Source organism: Myotis lucifugus, unplaced genomic scaffold (assembly GCF_000147115.1).
Source record: "Myotis lucifugus unplaced genomic scaffold, Myoluc2.0 scaffold_41, whole genome shotgun sequence".
Taxonomy (NCBI): Eukaryota; Metazoa; Chordata; class Mammalia; order Chiroptera; family Vespertilionidae; genus Myotis; species Myotis lucifugus.
The window spans coordinates 264,356-284,890 of record NW_005871089.1 but is presented as its reverse complement, the minus strand read 5'-3'; the positions used below and the strand labels follow the sequence as shown (position 1 = coordinate 284,890).

The 20,535-nt window shown below is 37.2% G+C and overlaps 1 protein-coding gene across 11 annotated transcripts in view; it reads left to right on the top strand.

Moving 5' to 3' along the window:
• Positions 1-20,535, top strand: part of NEMF (nuclear export mediator factor) — a 69,525-nt gene that overhangs the window by 16,093 nt on the left and 32,897 nt on the right. For 10 of the 11 annotated variants that reach the window (XM_023753077.1, XM_023753074.1, XM_014454979.2 and 7 more), the window contains 11 exons: positions 934-1,001; positions 1,847-1,933; positions 3,150-3,223; positions 5,293-5,363; positions 5,444-5,519; positions 5,860-5,922; positions 7,965-8,042; positions 8,130-8,338; positions 9,071-9,262; positions 9,654-9,717; positions 11,144-11,232. In XM_023753077.1, coding sequence (XP_023608845.1) covers positions 934-1,001; positions 1,847-1,933; positions 3,150-3,223; positions 5,293-5,363; positions 5,444-5,519; positions 5,860-5,922; positions 7,965-8,042; positions 8,130-8,338; positions 9,071-9,262; positions 9,654-9,717; positions 11,144-11,232 — 1,071 coding nt within the window. The remainder of the gene's footprint in view (positions 1-933; positions 1,002-1,846; positions 1,934-3,149; positions 3,224-5,292; positions 5,364-5,443; positions 5,520-5,859; positions 5,923-7,964; positions 8,043-8,129; positions 8,339-9,070; positions 9,263-9,653; positions 9,718-11,143; positions 11,233-20,535) is intronic. The other variant, XM_014454980.2, reaches the window with a different exon arrangement.

Here is a 20,535-nt window from a genome sequence, read left to right as displayed (position 1 = left end):
TTGTTTATAAACTCATTCCATATTGTATTAAAAGTTAAAATAGGCCATATGTAAGAATATAAAGAGCTGACATAAGATATTTTATTTATTTGCATAAAAAAACTAAATTTGGACTGCTTGAACTGCATAAATGTGCATGTAAGCAATTAAGCCTTATTTGAGAGTAGCAAATGTATCTTTTTAGTCTAAATTTGGTGTTATTTCAGATGTTTATTATTTCTTGATAAAGTGAGGGGATTTATCAGCTATTCTGTGAGAAGATAGATGGATATCTTGGGCAGAGTACAAAAAGATATAGAAATTCTGATTTAGCTAAGAAAAGGGAGCAGGGTAAGGTACGGTGCTAATTGTAGCTGTACTCTTCTGACTGAAGGCTTTGCTGCCCAATAGGCTAAACAGTGTTTCGCAAAGTTTAGCATGCATTGGAATCACCTGGAGGGCTTGATGAGCCAGATTTCTGAATCAGTAGATCTGGTGTGGGGCTCAGAATTTTACATTTCTAGCAAGTTCACTGCTAATCTGATGCTTCAAAGGCCCACAAGCATCCTGAGTTCTTATTAAATGTTTAATTAGATAAAGCCATTTCAGGTTTTAAGATATATCTCCAGGCTTCACCAACAACATTTAATTGTTATATAAAAATGTGTCTTTCATATCATATATGGGCACACTGATGATAAGCAATATGACTGAGTTAAAAAAGTATTAATTTTTCTTAGAAAACCTGGTTTTAGGTCCCAGTCTGCTGTGTACTAACCTCAAATAAATTAATTTTATGACCCTACATTTTCTTACCTACAAAATGAACTAGTTCCTCTTATATTTTAGAATATTTGAAGATCAGGTGAATTGATGTGGTATTATGAGTATAAATATTGCTGTAAGGATTATTAAATATAAGATAGTAAGAGGTATGTCAATTTTGTTTTACAGACTGACTGAAATAATAACCAGGGCACCTAAGGGTGAACTACTAAAGAGAGTTCTTAACCCATTACTTCGTGAGTAATCCTACATAGAGCAATGAAATGTTTGCAAGATAGTATAGTTTTCAGAAATTTACTTAAGCCTTTTATAGTTATAGTAGAAAATTAGAACTTCTTGATAACTTTAGAAAGGAGTTTAAAATGATCTTTTGAGTAAATAGAGTTTATTTTTAAGGAAAGATAGATTTGTCATACCACATGAAGTTTGACCTTTATCTGTTAGATTTTATTTAAAAGTAATATAGTTAACTAATATAGTATGTTATTTAGCTATAACATTATGTTGCTAAATTATGTTGCTATGAAAAAAACTCCTAAATACTAATGATAGCTATAGTATTCTAAGAAATCTTTTCTTTTCCCAATATGAATCTTCAGTTTAATAACCACTTAGTTTTTTATTATTATTATTATTAATGGGGCTCAGGGTATCCCAGGATGTCTGGTACTTTTGATAATCAGGGTAAAGAAAATCCAATAATTTTTATGCTTGAGAAAATCATCACTTATTCCTACAATAAGGAATTTTTTTCTTTATTAATAGGGTATATTACATTAACCACTCTTTGGATGCTAAACCAACCTTGCATTCCTGGTTTATAATCTTTTTTATATGTGGCTAAGTTTCATTAAATTCCTATAACTTTTGCACTGGCTTTTACAGTTTTATTGTAGTCTCAAATTTCAATTAAGTACTTGAATTGTCATTTCTAATAGCATTTCAAAATAAGTAAACTAATTGTTATTTTCCCTGACTACTGTTATTGAGTAGATCATTTATATTGAACATAAATTTGTATTATATTTTGATGTTAAATTTTATAGGAAAATACTAAAAATAATACCCTCTGTTTTTATAGCCTATGGATCAGCTCTCATTGAACATTGTCTTATTGAAAATGGATTCTCTGGCAATGTCAAAGTGGATGAAAAATTTGAAAGTAAGGGTATGTCTGCATAACACAAGTTTTGTTCGTCCATGTTTGTTTATTTCCTTTTTTAAAACTATGAAAATTATTTCTGGGGAAGTAGTGAGTAAGTAGTTCTAGACTTAAAAACATTTGACCTGTGAGTGTTCTATCCATGTGGTATTCCTGGCTTCCTACTCTAAAGTGGCTCTTTTTCCCTGTTAATGTGTAGGTTAATCTCTTGACCTACCTTATTGCCTTTCAACTTTAGAATATTTTCCTTCTCTCCCCTAAAATTTTTTTAATCCTTATCAAAGGACATTTTTAGTGATTTTTAGAGAGAGGGAGAGTGTGGGAAGGGAGGGAGGGAGAGAGCAAGGAAGAGTTTGAGAGAAACATTGATGGGAGAGAGGAACATCGATCAGCTGCCTCCCAAACGCGCTTGACTAGGGCTGGGATGGAACCTGCAACTTAGGCATGTGCCCTGACCAGGAATCGAACCCAGGACCTTTTGTTATATGGGCTGCTGCTCCTACTAACTGAACCACACTGGCCAGGACTCTTCCCCTAAATTTTAGAAGTGGTAACTGACCTTGAGATAGTCTTTGGTACAAGGCTTGAAGGAGTTGAATTATTCACCTTCAGACTCAAGCTGGCGTGTGTCTAGAAATATCAGCATTCATGCATTTAATTCTGTAAGTACGCTAGTGTGGCTATATACGTTAGGTTCTCATAACTATTTAAGGCAAAGGTGGGGAACCTTTCTTCTGCCAAGGGCCATTTGGATATTTATAATATCATTTGAGGGCGATACAGAATTATCAACTTAAAAATTATGTTGCTATGAAAAAAACTCCTAGATTTATTGAATTTCGAGTTCTGCCTGTGGGTTCCTTGGCAGGGCCAGTTCCCCCACCCCTGATTTAAGGGAATCTAACTTACCTGCCAGATTAGGATAATAAAAAAATTAGAGGAAATACAAAGAATTTAGAAACAGGTCCAAATATATATGGGAACTTAGTATATGAACAAAGTGCCTTTCAGATTATGAGGGGCAAGATGGAATTAATAAAAGCTATTGGGATAACAGGCTGGCCAAAACATCCTTATTTACATATGCTGATAACAAACATGAAATAACTGTATTTAATTTTCTTAAACACTCTTATAAGCACTGTCCTGTTTTCTGCATAGTTGTTTAATAATAGTTAATTGCATCTTAATTACCACTCCTTTCCTTTTTTATTCTCCTTAGATATTGAAAAAGTACTTGTTTGTCTGCAGAAAGCAGAAGACTATATGAAAACAACGTCCAACTTTAGAGGAAAGGTAGCAGCAGCACATATACTTATATATTATAGTGGCTTTATTATTTATATTTTTAGAATTTAAATGTTCACTAAAGATCAATATATGTACATTTTTTGTTTTAGTTTAGAAATTCAACATTAGTAATATGCTTATTCTAGGGTAGGTTTTTGTTTTGTTTTGTTTTGAATTTTCTTTTTATCCTCACCCAAGGATATGCTTTCATTGATTTTAGAGAGAGAGGAAGGTAGAAAGATAAACATCGATCAACTGCCTTCCATATGTGCACTGACTGGGTATTGAGCCTGCAACCTAGGCATATGCCCTGGCTAGAAGTCGAACCCGCAACCTTTTGGTGCATAGGACATGAGCCACCTGTCCAGGGCTAGGGTAGTTGTTCTTTTGGTGGTTTTTTTTTAAGCCTCACCCGAAGATATTTTTCCATTGATTTTTAGAGAAAGTGGAAGCAGGGACGGGGGAGAGAAGCATTGTTGTGAGAGGGACACATCATTGGTTGCCTCCGGCAAGTGCCAGGGATTGAGCCTGCCCCAAGGTACATGCCCTTGATTGGAATCAAACCCGGGACCCTTCAGTCAGCAGGCCGAGGCTCTATCCACTGAGCCAAACCAGTCTGGGCTGTTTTGTGTGGGGTTTTTTAAATTGCTGTTGATTTGTAATTTTTTTTTCTGCTTTTTTGCCTTTTATAGAAAGTATTAGGTTAAATCAGTATCAGCCCTCCAAAAAAGATGAGGAATTTGAAAATATTTCATTAGGTTAATTTTAGATAGCGAAGCACATTTTAATTTGCCAGCACTTTTCAAAAATTTGGTGATTTACATCCCTTAACAGTTAAACATCTTCTGAATTACCTCAGATCTTTTGTTTTTCTTCCCTATATATAACTTTACTTACCAGAAAAGTAAAGAGACAGTTCTGATTAATTACATCTAAATTAGGTCCAAATGTACCTGCCTAGTTTCTTTTTGTTTTGTTAATCCTCATCCGAGGAGATATATATAGTTTTTTGTTTTGTTTTTTAGAGAGAGTGGACGGGAGAGGGAGAGAGGAAGGAAGAGAGAGAGAAACACCAAGGTGAGAGAGACTCATCTATTGGTGCCTCCCTACCACGACCAGAGATCGAACCTGCAACCCAGATACATGCCCTTGACCAGGAATCAAACTTGTGACCCTACTATGCCTGGGACAGTGCTCTAACCATTGAGCACACCTGCCAGGGCCCAGTTTTGTGTTTTTGTTTTTAATATCTTTTTAAAAATATGTTTTTACTATTTTAGAGAGTTAGGGAGAGGGATGGAGAGATAGGAACACTGATGAGAGAGAAACATCAATAGGCTGCCTCCTCACGTCCTTTACTGGGGATTGAGCCTGCAGCCCAGGCATGTGCCCTGATTCGGAATGGAAATGGTGTTTCATGGGTCAGTGCTCAACCACTGAGCAACACTAGCTGGGCCCAGTTTTTTAAATTAATTAAAATCGCCTACCAACAAAGGAAATCTGTTTTTCTGCTGGCAGTGCTTTTGATTTATTTAAATTGCACCACATCTAAAAATGGAAAGAAGAAAGCAAAATGCAGCTGTATAATCCCACCATTTTATCAAATCACGAGTTTCCTTTTTTTTTTTAAATTATTTTCTTTTTTTTTTATATTTTATTGACTTTTTACTGAGAGGAAAGGAGAGAGATAGACAGTTAGAAACGTCGATGAGAGAGAAACATCGATCAGCTGCCTCCTGCACATCTCCTACTGGGGATGTGCCCGCAACCCAGGTACATGCCCTTGACCGGAATCGAACCTGGGACCTTTCAGTCCGAAGGCCGACGCTCTATCCACTGAGCCAAACTGGTTTTGGCTCCATTTTCTTTATTCCCTGATTTTTCTTGTGCATGTGAAAAAAACAATGTTTCCTAATAATACTTTAGTCTAAGAAAAGCTTTATTTATAATCTGTAGACACATGCAGTTGATAAATTTATAACTAGAAAATTTTGTAACTTAAATTACCATTAGTCATAAAAAGTAAATCTTTGTTAATTATGGATAGAAATGAGTTTTATGTTGGATTTTTATAGGGATATATCATTCAGAAAAGAGAAATAAAACCAAGCCTGGAAGTAGATAAACCAATTGAAGACATACTCACGTAAGCATGTAGGCATGGATCAATTTATTTTAGATGTTTATTAATGTTCTTGAATGTGATATAGTAAATATGTTTTACAGGTATGAGGAATTTCATCCTTTCTTGTTTTCTCAACATTCACAATGTCCATATATAGAATTTGAATCATTTGACAAGGTGGGTTTCAGATTCTATTTTTTGACCAGTTAGCATGATATGAATTATTGAATTAATATCAACTTGCTTTGATTGAGAAATTGCAAATATTTTTGCTTTTCAATCACTATAAATCTGAGCATTACAGAACAGTGCAGTCATAGATACAAACTGTTGGAAACTTTTTGCTACTTTATTTCAAGATAAAGGATAAAAAACGTGAACTTGATTCTTGATTATTTAGCTATGTCTTTGAGTGGTGTTATAAACAAAATGGACTCAAAAATTCTATGTATGCAAGTTGAAGTAGAGACTATCCTTTTTTTCCAACTAGTTATTTTTGTTTGTTTGTTTTAATAAGGCTGTGGATGAATTTTATTCCAAGATCGAAGGTCAGAAAATAGATTTAAAAGCTTTACAACAGGTATGGTATTTAAAACATTTATATTAAACTAACTAGCTTTAGTGTGGTTTGCTGGGTAGATGGTGCTCTCATAAGAATGGGCAGCCTTTCAAAGTGTATGGAACGCCCTGATCTTTTAGTTTATTGATAACGATCTAGGTCAGCGGTTCTCAACCTGTGGGTCGCGACCCCTCTGGGGGGTCGAACGACCCTTTCACAGGGGTCGCGTAAGACCATCGGAAAACACATATAATTACTTATTGTTTTTGTGATTAATAACTATGCTTTAATTATGTTCAATTTGTAACAATGAAATTACGGGTCACCACAACATGAGGAACTGTATTAAAGGGTCGCAGCATTAGGAAGGTTGAGAACCAGTGATCTAGGTGTACCCTCATTTGTTCCATCATATATTGGGTATTCTCTAAAATGGAAAATACAGTGGGAAGATGAGACCTGTTATTTATACCCTAGTATGATTTGCTTTATTAAAGCAACCCAAAGCTTTTAAATTTTGCTGTTAAGGTAATACTGTTTTGAGAAGATTTTTAAATAGGTCAAAGGAGAGGGAAAAGTTTTTTCTATACAAATAAATATTTTTATTTATCATTAAACTGTTATTTCATTTTTTATTTATCTTTATTATTTAAAGGATTACAGATTTCCCCCTTGACCCTCTTTACACTGCTCCCACCCCTGCCCAGGCCTTCGCCACCCTATTGTCTGTGTCCGTGGGTTATGCAGAGTGAACTTCTAAACTAGACCTTTAATGTGGTTTGTGTGGAGACCCACTGGTGATTGCCAGAGGAGATGGGTTGGGGACCGGGTGGAAGAGGTGAAGGGATTAAGAAGTACAAATTGATATTTACAAAATAGTCACAGGGAGGTATAGCATAGGAAATATAATAAATAATATTGTGATAACTACAGGGTGCCACGTGGGGAGAATACTTTGTAAGGTATTGTCTAATCCCTATGCTGTACACCTGAAACTAATACAAAATAACACTAAAAGTAAACTGTAATTGAAAGTTTTTAAAATAAATTTTAAAAAGATAGATGTTTTTTGTGTATCATGACTCTACAAGGAGGTTTTAATATGCTATATTTTTCCAGCACATGTGACCATGTTTTTGGAACATTTGCTCAAGAACGATTTCAGAAATTTGCCACAGTTACTCTTGATTTGAAGAGGATGTGATTTTTCAAGAGTATTAATAAAGTGTTATAATATGTGTGCACAATTTATAATTATGTGAATTCTTGTATCCTCCCTGCCCCTCAGTTTTAAAATAATTAACAAAGCACAATTTTTAAGCAGATGGGTCAAATTAATTAAATATTGTGATTGCCACATGGTGGCAGCCCTTTAGCTACTAAATAAATATTTAGCGGTGATATTGAACTCCATCTCTTTTATGTGCATCAGAATACCCATGAATTATTTTAGTAATCATTTTGCATTCTTTTAATAGTCACCATTTTTATAATTAACATTTTTTAATACTACATCCAGCATTCAAACATTCATTAATTGGTAATGCTGTTACTACTGTTAGAAAATTTGCCCCAACATCAAAAATCCTGAAATGTAAATTATATGTGATAAAATGCTATATAGATGGTCAAATAGTTACCATGACCTTTTGTGTTGTTAATTTAGGAGAAATTCTGTAAAATACTAGGAATAAGACTAAGAAAATTAAAGGCAGCAATGAAATAAAAAGAAGCAATTTGGGTAATTTAGGCTACGAATGCATTCCCCCGAGTTTTACTTTTCTGCCAGAGGGAAAAGATAGGCTCTAGGAGCATATTTTATATACAGTGTAACCTGTAATCAAATTACTTTCAAATATGGAACAGGAGGTCGTTAGACATGACTTAGTTTTGGAGTATGAAACACTTTGGGGTAGTATAGACCTGGGGAGGTGGACTTTGGGGATCTCTAGCTAGCTAGGGGACAGATGTCGGGGCAGGATAATGAGTTTCAGGAGGTGAGAGAAGGTGCAGGATATGGGAGAAATCTAATTTTTTTAAAAATCTTTTTTTGTCAACAAAAGGAAAAACAAGCATTGAAGAAATTAGATAATGTCCGAAAGGATCACGAAAACAGATTAGAAGCTCTTCAACAGGCTCAGGTATTATGTTTAGCTTTTTCAGATGCTTTCTGAAAAATGGTAACTTTAACTCGCATTATAGTAAATGTTTTTGGTTTATTTCTTAAGGAAATAGATAAACTTAAAGGAGAGCTCATAGAAATGAATCTACAAATAGTTGACAGAGCCATTCAGGTTGTTCGAAGTGCTTTAGCCAACCAGATAGATTGGACAGAAATTGGGTTAATTGTGAAAGAAGCCCAAGCTCAAGGAGACCCTGTTGCAAATGCAATCAAAGAATTAAAACTACAAACAAATCATGTTACAATGCTACTAAGGTAAGTTTAAATTATTTATTTATTTGTTAATCCTCACCCGAGGATATTTTTTCCATTGATTGTTTTTAGAGAGTGGCAGGAAGGGAAGGAGTGGAGAGAGAAAGAGAAACAGAAACACATTGATTGGTTGCCTCCTGCACATGCCCAGCTAGGGCCAGGTATCAAACCTGCAATCCAGTTACTGCCCTTGACTGGGAATCAAACCCATGACCCTTTGGTGTGTGGGCTGATGCTCTAACCACTGATACACACTGGCCAGGGCAGGTAAGTGTAATTTTTAGTGAAGCAGTTAATGTTTGCCTTTATTTTGCTATTTAATTGTTCACTGTATTCATTTAAAATTTTTCTTTTGTTTGGAAATTTATCCTTGACAATACAGAAAAAATTAATTTGCAGTAAAATAATACAAACTAAATACTGTAAATCAGTGGTTCTCAACCTTCTGGCCCTTTAAATACAGTTCCTCATGTTGTGACCCAACCATAAAATTATTTTCGTTGCTACTTCATAACTGTAATGTTGCTACTGTTATGAGTCGTAATGTAAATATCTGAAATGTAGGATGGTCTTGGCGACCCCTGTGAAAGGGTCATTCAACCGCCAAAGGGGTCGCGACCCACAGGTTGAGAACCGCTGCCGTAAATCATTTATGATTTCATTTAGGAATATACTGAAAATAAAAAAATGTGATGTCATTGACATTAGTGAAATACTATTGAATATTTTTAATAGAAATCCATACTTATTATCAGAGGAGGAAGATGACGATGTTGATGGTGACATCAGTGTTGAGAAAAATGAAACTGAACCACCAAAAGGAAAAAAGAAAAAGAAAAAGAATAAACAGCTGCAGAAGCCTCAGAAAAATAAGCCATTACTTGTTGATGTTGATCTCAGTTTATCAGCATATGCCAATGCCAAAAAGTGAGTCTTAAAAGTATAAATTTTAAGCAAAATATTATCTGCAATAACTCAGGGTATTAAAGGATAAGAAACATTGTTATTTTGCCTGTCTATACTTTGGGGTGAAAATACCTTCTTTTTTGGTGTGTCATAAAATTATATTTATTGTAAGAAAGAATACAGAAATTACTATTTTTCAAAACAGTAATCCTCCTGGAAACTTCAAATAAATTCTTTTTTAAATCTTATGTGCATTCTACAACTTGGTTTTCATATGGAACATAGAAAATAAAGGTGCATAAAGCACAAAACTTGTTCTGTATGATTTGAAAATCTATAAAATAGAAATAACAAATAGAAAACTAAAGAATAGAGATTTTACTTAAAATTTAAGAGAATTGTGTTTTTCTAGGTATTATGATCACAAGAGATATGCTGCTAAGAAAACACAAAAGACTGTTGAAGCTGCTGAGAAGGTACTTTGCATTTCTTAGAGTGAATGTTAATTGTTTTCTCTACCTTAATTTAATGGCCTTAATGATTTCCTATGTTTACTAGTAAATGAGGTTTTCTAATTCAGAAATATCTTTCAAATTTAATTTTGCTTTAAATGTGTTTCCAGTAGTTATTTTTTCCCCCAAACCTGCTCCTCCTTGGTTTTTGCCATCTCAGTAAATAGCATCTTCATTTTTTCCTTTGTTTAGATTAAAAATGTTGGAGTTATCCAGGACTCTTCTCTCATAAACCATATGCAGTCCACCAGCAAATCTTTTTGGCTCTTCTTTTAGAGTATAACCAGAATCTGGCCACTTCTCATTGATCCAGGTCTCAATCATGTGTTCTCATGGACTATAGCAGTAGCTTCTTACTGGGTTGGTTACTCTCCCACCCTTTCCCTGCTACAGTCTGTTCTTCACACAGCAGCCATAGTGATCCTTTTAAATAAAAAATAAAGTCATTTCTCTCTGTTCAAAATTTCCTAGAAGCTTTTCATGTTAGCCAAGACAATCCAAAGCTCTTCTCCTGGTCTATAAGGTTCTATATGATCTGCTCCCCTCTGATCTCATCACCTGCCCTCCTCCTGTTACACATTCTTTCTAGTCTCACTGGGATTTTAGCTGTTCCTGCAACAGTGGTCCATGCTAACTTCTCAGGACCTTTGCACTTGCTGCTCTTTCTACCAAGAGTGCTCTTCCCTAGAAATTTCTGTGGTTTGATTCCTCCCTTCATTCTCATGTCTACTTATATGAGACCCTCCTGATTATATTGGCGCCTCTCATTACTAAAAATAGTATCTTCAATTACTCTATCTTTACTCTGCTTTTCTTCTTAAAAAACACCCTTCCCAACACCCATTTATCTGTCTTCCCTCTTGAATGTGGATTGCATGAAAGTAAGATTTTGTCTGTGTTATTCATTGCTATATCCCAGCCCTAGAATATTGCCTGGAACATTGGCACATTAATATCTGTTAAATGAGTGGCCCTCATGTCTTAGCCCTCTGTCTACCTCTCCAACCTCATTTCTTGACATTATTTGCATAATTATTTGTTTCATATTTGTCTCTTCTCCTAGACCCCATTGGGGTACAAACTTTATCTTGTTCACTGATTTGTCCCCAGCATGTAGTTTGGAACCTGTTATATGGTAGGCACTTAGTATCTGGTAACTAAATATATTCTTGTTAATTTGGAGGTCTTGAGGAAATATATGTATACAGTAAATCTTTGACTTAAATTATTTTAATATTAAAGTAAAACATATTTTCATTTCTTCATTACTTTGTGTGTGTGTAGATAACGCCAATTTTTGATATTTAAAAAACTGTTTCTTGCCTTATCATTTGCTTGGTGTTATTTAAATAAATTTACAAATTATTTAAAAACTCTTTCTTATAAATAGGCATTCAAATCAGCCGAAAAGAAAACAAAGCAAACCTTAAAAGAGGTCCAAACAGTTACCTCTATTCAAAAAGCAAGAAAAGTGTATTGGTAAGTGTTCTACCTTTTAAAAATATAGTTTTTATTTTATCAAAATTATGCATGCACATTGTTTAGAAAAATGAAGCAATTCTACAAAGCTTGTTACAAAAACCAATAGCCCTGCTATTTTTTACCCCTACTCCTATTGCTTCCTCTCCCAAAGAAACTTTTATACTTTTAGCTCTTTTACCTGATTCTTCTAGTATATACCTCCATTTCTCTAAGTAATATGCTTATATTGCTGCTTCTTAATTTTTCTATTTTACACTCTCTTAATGACTTACCACTATGGAAGATTAAGATTTTACTCTATCTTCTTGTGTCCCAGCGTTACATAGGCATGCACCTTCAGTCTTCTAGAATAGTTACAGTACAATTCAATATTAACATTATTGTGAATATTTAAATTGTAGTCAAAGCTTTCTTTTTCTTTTTGTTCTTATTAATTCACCTCCACTCTTCCAAGTGTGCTCACATTGGAATTCTGTTAGTATTATCTTCTTGCAGAAGTCTCCTCTGGAGCTTTTTGCCCATTGTTCTAGATTGGTTACTCTAAACATCTTAAAATGACCCTTTATTGTTATCCTGAAAGTTCTTTTTATTCCACTCTGTGTTGGATTCTTTGTCCTGGATTTCATACTTTCTTTTTCTTTGTTGGTGGAATTATGAGCTATAGAAGCATAATGAGAGGGGTGCGTAGAAGGCAAAGTTTTTGAGGTATCCAGTGTATAAAAATGATTTTACTCTTATACCTAATTAATAGTTAGTCTGGGTATAAACTGTTTTCGTAAGACTTTTAAGGTATTTGTACATTATATTAACTTCCAGGTTTGATTTTGAGAAATCTGATGTCATTTTGATAGTTAATATTTTATAGAAAATTTGTTTTGTCTTTCGGTAAACTTGTGGATTTTTTTTCCTCTGTTTTCCAGAATTTCACAATGTTGTAGGTCTGTGAGGATGTTTTTTATCCATTATGCTGGATATTTTATGGGCCTTTTTAATTTGGAAACTTTAATTTCTGAGAAATTTTCTTGACATATTTCTTAGAAAACTACCTGCCCTCTGGTTTTTGTTTCTGTTGTTGCTTCCTTTTCTTTCCTTCTTTTCTTTTTTGTAATTGGACAATCCTCCCATTTTCTTGCATTTTCTATTTTCAAATCTATCATTTTGTTTTATATTCTGAAGGATTTCCTGAACTTGATCTTTCAATCCTTCCACTGAATTTATTATTATTTTTTTATTTCTTCTATCATGTTTTAATTTAAGATGTTTTGGTTCTTGGAATTTTTTTTTTTTTTAATCCTCATCCAAGGATATTTTTCCATTATTGTTTAAGAGAGTGGAAGGGAGCAGGAGAGGTAGGAGAGAAACATTGATGTGAGAGAGACACATCGATTTGTTACCTCCCACAAGCACCCGACCAGGGCCAGGGATTGAGCCTGCAACCGAGGTATGTGTCCTTAACCAGAATCGAACCCAGGACCCTTTAGTCTGCAGGCCAAAGCTTTATCCATTGAGCCAACTGGCCAATTTTGGATGTTACTTTTTAAAAACTTCCATCTCTAGTTTCTCTATACTGAGAATAGTTTGGATGTATTAAATTTTATTTAGTATCCTTTTCCTGCAGGTCTTTGTCTTCTCCAAGTTTTTTTTTCTATTTATTGGTTTTGTCTCCAGATCTCATGCTAATGTCTAGTGATCCTTGGTTGTCTGCTCACATTTTATAGTAGAGCATTAAAAGGCTAATTGGGAGTTCTCTGTGGGGAGTTGTAAAATGATCTTTGTGTGGAACTCTTGATGTCTTTAGCTTTTTTCCTCTTCAGTGGGTCTTATTTCCTTTTTTTTTTACAGTTGTTATTATTATTTTTTTCTTTTATTTTTAATCTTTATTGTTGAAAGTATTACATATGTCTCCTTTTTTCCCCCCATCGACCCCCTTCAGCACAACCCCACCCTCCGCCCTAGGCCCTCATCATCCCATTGTCTGTGTCCATGGGCCATGCATATATGTATACAAGGTCTTTGGTTGATTACTTCCCACCCACCCACCCTTCCGTGCCTTCCCTCCAAGATTCCACACTCTGTTCCATGTTTCCATGTCTCTGGATCTACTCCGTTCATCAGTTTATTTTGTTCATTAGATTCCACATATGAGTGAGATAACATATTTATCTTTCTCTGACTGACTTATTTCACTTAGCATGATACACTTCAGGTCCCTCCAGGCTGTCTCAGAGGGTAAGAGATTCTCCTTTTTTACTGCTTCATAGTATCCATGGTATAAATGTACCACGGCTTTTTTATCCACTCATCTACTGATGGTCACTTCGGCTGTTTCCAGAACTTAGCTATTGTAAATTGTGCTGATATGAACATAGGGGTGCATACATTATTTCTGATTGGTGCTTCGGGTTTCTGGGGATATATTCCTAGAAGTGGGATCACTCAGTCACATGGCAGTTCCATATTTAATTTTTTGAGGAAACTCCATACTGTTTTCCATAATGGCTGCACCAGTCTGCATTCCCACCAGCAGTGTACTAGGGTTGCCTTTTCTCCACGTCCTCGCCAACACTTGTCGTTTGTTTATTTGTTGATGGTAGCCATTCTGACAGGTGTGAGGTAATACCTCATTGTCGTTTTAATTTGCATCTCTCTGATGATCAGTGACTTTAAGCATTTTTTCATGTCTCTTGGCCATCTGTATATCAGCTGGTCTTATTTCCTAGAAAAGATTCTTTTTCTCTCTTGCTTGTAAAGTAAAAGCTGGTTGTCACTTTTTAGGAGCCTAGTGAAAATAATTGGTGGGAGTCTCAGTATCCAGTCTTTTGTACATTCGCATAATTGCCTGTTTTACATATGTTACCCCTACTTATAACTGTGCCACATTTTTCTCTGGTCCATAGATCTTCTTTGACTCTTTTTAGAGAATTAACTTCTGGCCTTCTGTTAGAGTGTGGAAGGGATAGTTACACAATGTTCAGAGTTGGAAAGAAGATATAGGGAAGTAACTGCTTCTTGATCAGACTTTCAGCCAGGCCTCCTCTTTTTAATCCCATCTTAAACCCTTTTTATGGCAGTACACTTATGGTACTATTTTTTATTTTATTATTATTATTTTGTTGTTGTTGTTAATCCTCACCAAGGATATTTTTTCATTGATATTTAGAGAGAGTGGAAGGGAGGGGGAGAGATAGAGAGAGAAACATCAGTGTGAGAGAGACACATCAATTGGTTGCCTCCTGCACACATCCCAACCAGGGCCAGGAATCTAGCCTGCAACCAAGGTATGTGTCCTTGATTGGAATAAAACCCGGGACCCTCAGTTTGATGGCCGGTGCTCTATCCACTGAGCCAACCCGACTAGGGCATTGTGGTGCTATTTTTTAGCTTTTTATGGGTTACATAGTATAAATTGATTTACTTTGCTCTTCTGTCAGCTCAGGATTCAGCTTGCATTTGATCACTCATCCATTTATTTTCCAGCTTCAAAATTTTTTTGTGATTTTCTCCATCACTGTAACATCTGTATTGATGAATAGAATTGACTTGTAATTTTCATTCCTCATAATGTTCATATTCAGTACTGGTTATATTCATAAGGTTTTATTCATAAGGAAAATTTAGAGGGTTCCTTCTTTATTGTTTTTAAATGTTTGATGGAATTCGCCTGTGTAGCCTAGTAGTCCTAGAGTTTTCTAAGACTTTGTCTAAAGTTTGAAATTTACTGGCAAAAAGTTCATAATATTCCACTTAACTTTTTAACATCCTTTAGAATATTTAATGATATCTCATACATGGTAGTTATTTGTGCCTTCCCTTTTCTTGTTTAGTCTGTCCAGAGGATTCTCAGTTGTACTAATATCTGTAAAGAGTCAGTTTTTTATTAGTAATCTCCTCTATTATATATGTGTTCTCTCTCTTTTTTGTTTTTTCATCATTATACTTTTCTTTAGGATTCATTTGCAGTTCTCTTATTGATTTCTTGAGATGGAATCTTAGTACATTGACTTTTTTTCCCTTCCAGCCTCTTTCTTTTCTAATATATATTGAAAATAATAACGTTACCTCTAAGCATGGCTTGACTGCACCTAAAAAGTTTTATTATGTATTGTTTTCATTATACTTCACACCACAATATGTTCTAATTTCCATTGTGATTTCTTCATCCATGCATTGCTTAGAAGTATTAATTTCCAAACATACAGGCCTTTTTGGTTATTTTATTGTTACTGATTTCTAGTTTAATTTGCATAATGGTCATAGATGGTATTCTGAATTATCTCAGTCCTTTGACATTTGTTGTTTTAGCTTGCTTTATGACCAGCATTTATGGTCAGCTTAATTTATAAATGTTTCATATATACATGAAAAAAGTGTCAGTTCTACAGTTTTGGAGTGCATTTCTTTAAATATCAACTAGGTCATATTAACCATGCTGTTCAAATCTTTGGCATCCTTACTAATTCTTTTTTTTATGATTGTTTTCTTAATTATTGAGAAAGGTGTGTTAAATATCACACAATTGTGGATTTGTCTGTTTCTCCTTTTACTTCTGCCAGTTTTTGTTTTATATATATGAGGCCATGTAATTAGGTGATACAAGTACAAAAGTCATATCTCCCTAGTGAATTGAGCCATTTATTAATGTTAATGAAATGTCCTTTTAACTTATTTTTTTCTTCTGTGTGAGATATAAAACTGTATCAGCTTCACTTGGTTAGTATGTGCATGATATATATTTTTCCATCATTATACGTTAGCCTTTTTTTAAATTAATTAATTTTTAAAAAATCTTTATTGTGGAGGGTATTACAGGTACCCCCTTGCCTTCCTCCCATCCCCCCCTCCAAACAGGTCCTGCCCTGCCCCAGGTCTTTACCACCCTGTTGTCTGTGTCCATAGGTAATAAATACATGCATGTAAGATCTTTGGCTAATAGATTCCTGTCCCCTTCCCCCGTCCTTCTGAGATTTAGCAGTCTGTTCCATGCTTCCATGCCTCTGATTCCATTTTATGCACCAGTTTATTTTGTTCATTAGATTTCTTGTTTATTTTGATTTATAGATTCAATTGTTGATAGATATGTATTGCCATTTTAATGTTCATATTTCTTCTTCCTTCTCTTCCTCCTCTTCCTCTTCTTCACCCTTCAACATTTCATATTAGTTTGGTGGTGATGAACTCCTTTAGCTGTTTCTTATCTGTGAAGTTCTTTATCTGACCCTCAATTTTAAATGAGAGGTTTGCTGGGTAGAATAATTTGGTTGTAGGCCCTTGCTATTCACCACTTTGAATATTTCTTGCCACTCCCTTCTCGCCTGCAAAGTTTCTGTTGAGAAATGAGGGGACAGTCGTTTGGGTGCTTCCTTGTAAGTAACTTGCTGCTTTTAAGGTTTTTCCCTTTGTCTTTAACCCTTAGCATCCTAATATATAAAAACCCTGGGTCCGTCAGGACCGGAGGCTCGACCAACCAGAAGTCAGTCCTGCAGTCAGTGCTGGGTTGCCATGGTGACCCAGCACTGACTGCTTAGGGAGCTGCAAATCAGGCCCGGAGAGAGGCCTAAAGAGAGAAGCAGGGTCTGATCCGTAGCCTCCGTGGCAGCTGTTAATCAGCACTTGCCTCTCTCTTTCTCTCCAGGCCTTCACTGGGGCTGCTGATCAGCCCCGCCTTTCTGATCAGGCCCCATTGATAGGCCCAGAGAGGCTGACTGACATAGAAACCCACCAATCAGAACCAAATCTGGGTGAACTGTGAGGAGCCAATGGCTGCCTAGGAGGCGGAGCTTTTGACGCTGACTGGAATAGAAACCAACCAATCAGAACCAAATTGGCCAGCAGAGGAGGGCAGTTGGGGGTGAGATCAGGCCGGAAGTAGAGGGCAGTTAGGGGCAATCAGGCCGGCAGGGAAGGGCAGTTGGGGGTGATCAGGCCAGCAAGGGAGAGCAGTTGGGGGTGAGATCAGGCCAGCAGGGGAGGGCAGATGGGGGCAAGATCAGGCCGGCAGGAGAGGGCAGTTGGGGGAGGCCAGGCTTGCAGGGGAAGGCAGTTGGGGGCAACCAGGCCGGCAGGGGAGGGCAGTTGGGGGCGATTGGGCTGGCAGGAGAGCAGTTGGGGACGATCGGGCTGGCAGGAGAGCAGTTAGGTGTTAATCAGGCCGGCAGGGGAGTGGTTAGCGGGTAATCAGGCTGGCAGGCAGAAGCAGTTAGGGCAGGGGTGGGCAAACTTTTTGACTCAAGGGCCACAATGGGTTCTTAAACTGGACCAGAGGGCCGGAACAAAAGCATGGATGGAGTGTTTGTGTGAACTAATATAAATTCAAAGTAAACATCATTACATAAAAGGGTACGGTCTTTTTTTTTTTTTAGTTTTATTCATTTCAAACGGGCCGGATCCGGCCCGCGGGCCGTAGTTTGCCCACGGCTGAGTTAGGGGCAGTCAGGCAGGCAGGCAGGTGAGCAGTTAGGAGCCAGCAGTCTCTGATTGTGAGAGGGATCCCAGATTGGAGAGGGTGCAGGCTGGGCGAGGGACAACCCCCCCCCTCCAATGCACAAATTTTGTGCACCAGCCCTTTAGTTTTAATTATAATGTATCTTGGTGTGGGCCTCTTTGGGTTCCTCTTGTTTGGGACTCTCTGGGCTTCCTAGACTTATAAGTTTATTTCTTTCACCAGGTAGGGGAAGTTTTCTGTCATTATTTCTTCAAATAGGTTTTTAATATCTTGCTTTCTCTCTTCTCCTTCTGGCATCCCCATAATGCAAATGCTGGTAAGCTTAAAGTTGTCCCACAGGCTCCTTATACTACCTTCATATTTTTTTATTCTTCTTTCTTTTGCTCTTCTGATTGGGTGTTTTTTGCTTCTTCCTATTTCAAATCGTTAATTTGATTCTCAGAATCTTCTACTCCACTGTTGAATCCCAGTAAATTATTCTTTATTTCAGTTAGTGTATGCTTAATTTTTTACTGGTCCTTTTTCATGTCTTTGACATTCTCACTAAGATCCTTGAAAGTCTCACTAAGTTACTTGAAGCTCTCTGAGTCCCTTGAAGCTCTCATTAAGATCCTTGAGTAACTTTATAACCATGGTTTTGTAGTTTGCTTGCTTCCATTTTTTTTTTTGTTTGTGACATGTTTCTTTGTCTTCACATTTTGGATGCTTCACTGTGTTTGTTTCTATGTATTAGGTGGAGCTGCTGTGTCTCCTGGAATTCGTAGAGTGGCCTTTTGTAGTAGGTGTCCTATAGGACCCAGTGGCTCACTCTCCCCAGACACCTGAGCTGGACTCTCTAGTTGCGCCCCTGTGTGGGCTGTGTGCAGTCTTATAGTTGATCCTTGATTGCTGTTGGCATCACTGGGAGAAATTGACCTCCAGGCCAATTGGCTGTGAGGACCAGCTGCAACTGCAGTGGAAGAGCCAGTTGTGCAGGAGACACCCCTATGGAGCATGACTTGCTTCAGTGGGGGCTTTGGTGCTCACTGACTCTGCACCTTGAGTGTGATGCTTGTGGATGTGTAGAGTTATAATCTGGTATGGTCTGAAGCTGTCCACCGTATACACTGGCTCTGGGGCCACCCGGCAGGAGCTACAGAGAGGTCTGCAGATGGCTGCTACTTGCATTGAGTTTGTGAATTGCCCAGGTGAGGCTCAGATATGAAGCAAGGCAGGCTGGTGCTAGTGCCAGGTCTTGGGCCTTTTATTGATAGGTTTGGGGCACACTGATGCCAGCTGCTGCTTGTTTGAGAGTTTTTAGCAAAGTCTGAAGCCTGAGGGATCAAGTCTGAGTAAGTTCGTGCCCCAGCCATTTAAGAAGAACACCTGGGTCTCCAACAACCTGTGTCACTCAGCCACAATCCCCACTGGTTTTTACAGCCCAAAGTTATGGAGACTTCTCTTCCCAGCTCTGGAACCCTAGGCTGGGGATCTGGTGTGGGGCTGGAACCCCTTGCTCCTCACAGAAGGCCTGCAGAGATCATCTCCCTCCTGATTAAAGAAACCCCACACCTGTTCCTCATCTCCACCCCTCCTACCAGTCTCGGTTTGCTTTCTTCTCTAGTTGTAGGACTTCCATTCAGCCATCTTTCAGGTGGTTGTGAATAATCGTTTTTATGTATTTTAGTTGTAATTTTGATATGGTTGTGGGAAGTGGTGAGTACCAGCATTTACCTATGCTGCCATGTTGGTTCTCTCTTTAAATCTAGTTCTGTCTTTTTAAAATCCTTGTTTTCCAGCCTGACAATCTTTGCATTTTACCTAGAGTATTTATAAATTTACATTCATACTAATGTAACTTCTGATACATATTTAGGTTTAAATCTACCCATCTTACCGTTTGCTTTCTATTCGTCCCATTTGTCCTGTATTCTTTTTTATTGCCTTATTTTGATGGATTTCTGGCCTTTTTTGGGGGGGTGGGGGACTGTTAGTTATAGATTCCTTTACTAGCATGATTACAAACACATCCTTGACTGATCTGTCTCCTTTTCTTTGCCCTTCTGGGTTTTACAAACTTGTTTACCATCTATAGCAGAGTGGTTACATTAATTTTAATATATCCATTCAGCAATGAGGAAAGTACATTTTTAAGTGAAAAAAATATGCAGAACAGTGTGTACTATATTGAAAAAAAGTTTAGAATAAGCATTTTATTTTAGTTTTTGTATGTATAAAAATACTCTGGCCCTAACCGGTTTGGCTCAGTGGATAGAGCGTTGGCCTGCGGACTGGGGGGTCCCAGGTTCGATTCCAGTCAAGGGCATGTACCTTGGTTGCGGGCACATCCCCAGTAGGAGGTGTGCAGGAGGCAGCTGATCGGTGTTTCTCTCTCATCGATGTTTCTAACTCTCTATCCCTCTCCCTTCCTCTCTGTAAAAAATCAATAAAATATATATTTTTTAAAAATACTCTGAAGAGGGATACACAGGAAGCTAATTACAATGTCTCCCTATCTGGTAGTGGTGGTGGGAACTGAATAGAAGCAGGATCTCTCACTATACCTTTTTATAAAATTTAAAAAATTTTTGAACCATATGCATCTATACTAATAAAAGGGTAATATGCAAATTGGTCAGGACGCCCTCACAGTAACAACTGAACAGCAGGCTGTGTGGGGCGACCAGGCTGGCAGGGGGGTTAGTGAGGGGCTACGAAATGACTAAACAGCAGGCTGTGTGGGGCGACCAGGCTGGCAGGGGGGTTAGTGAGGGACGACCAAACGACTGAACAGCAGGCTGCGTGGGGCAACCAGACTGGAAGGGGGGGCATTGAGGGGCGACCAAACGACTGAGCAGGCTGTGTGGTGACCAGGCCGG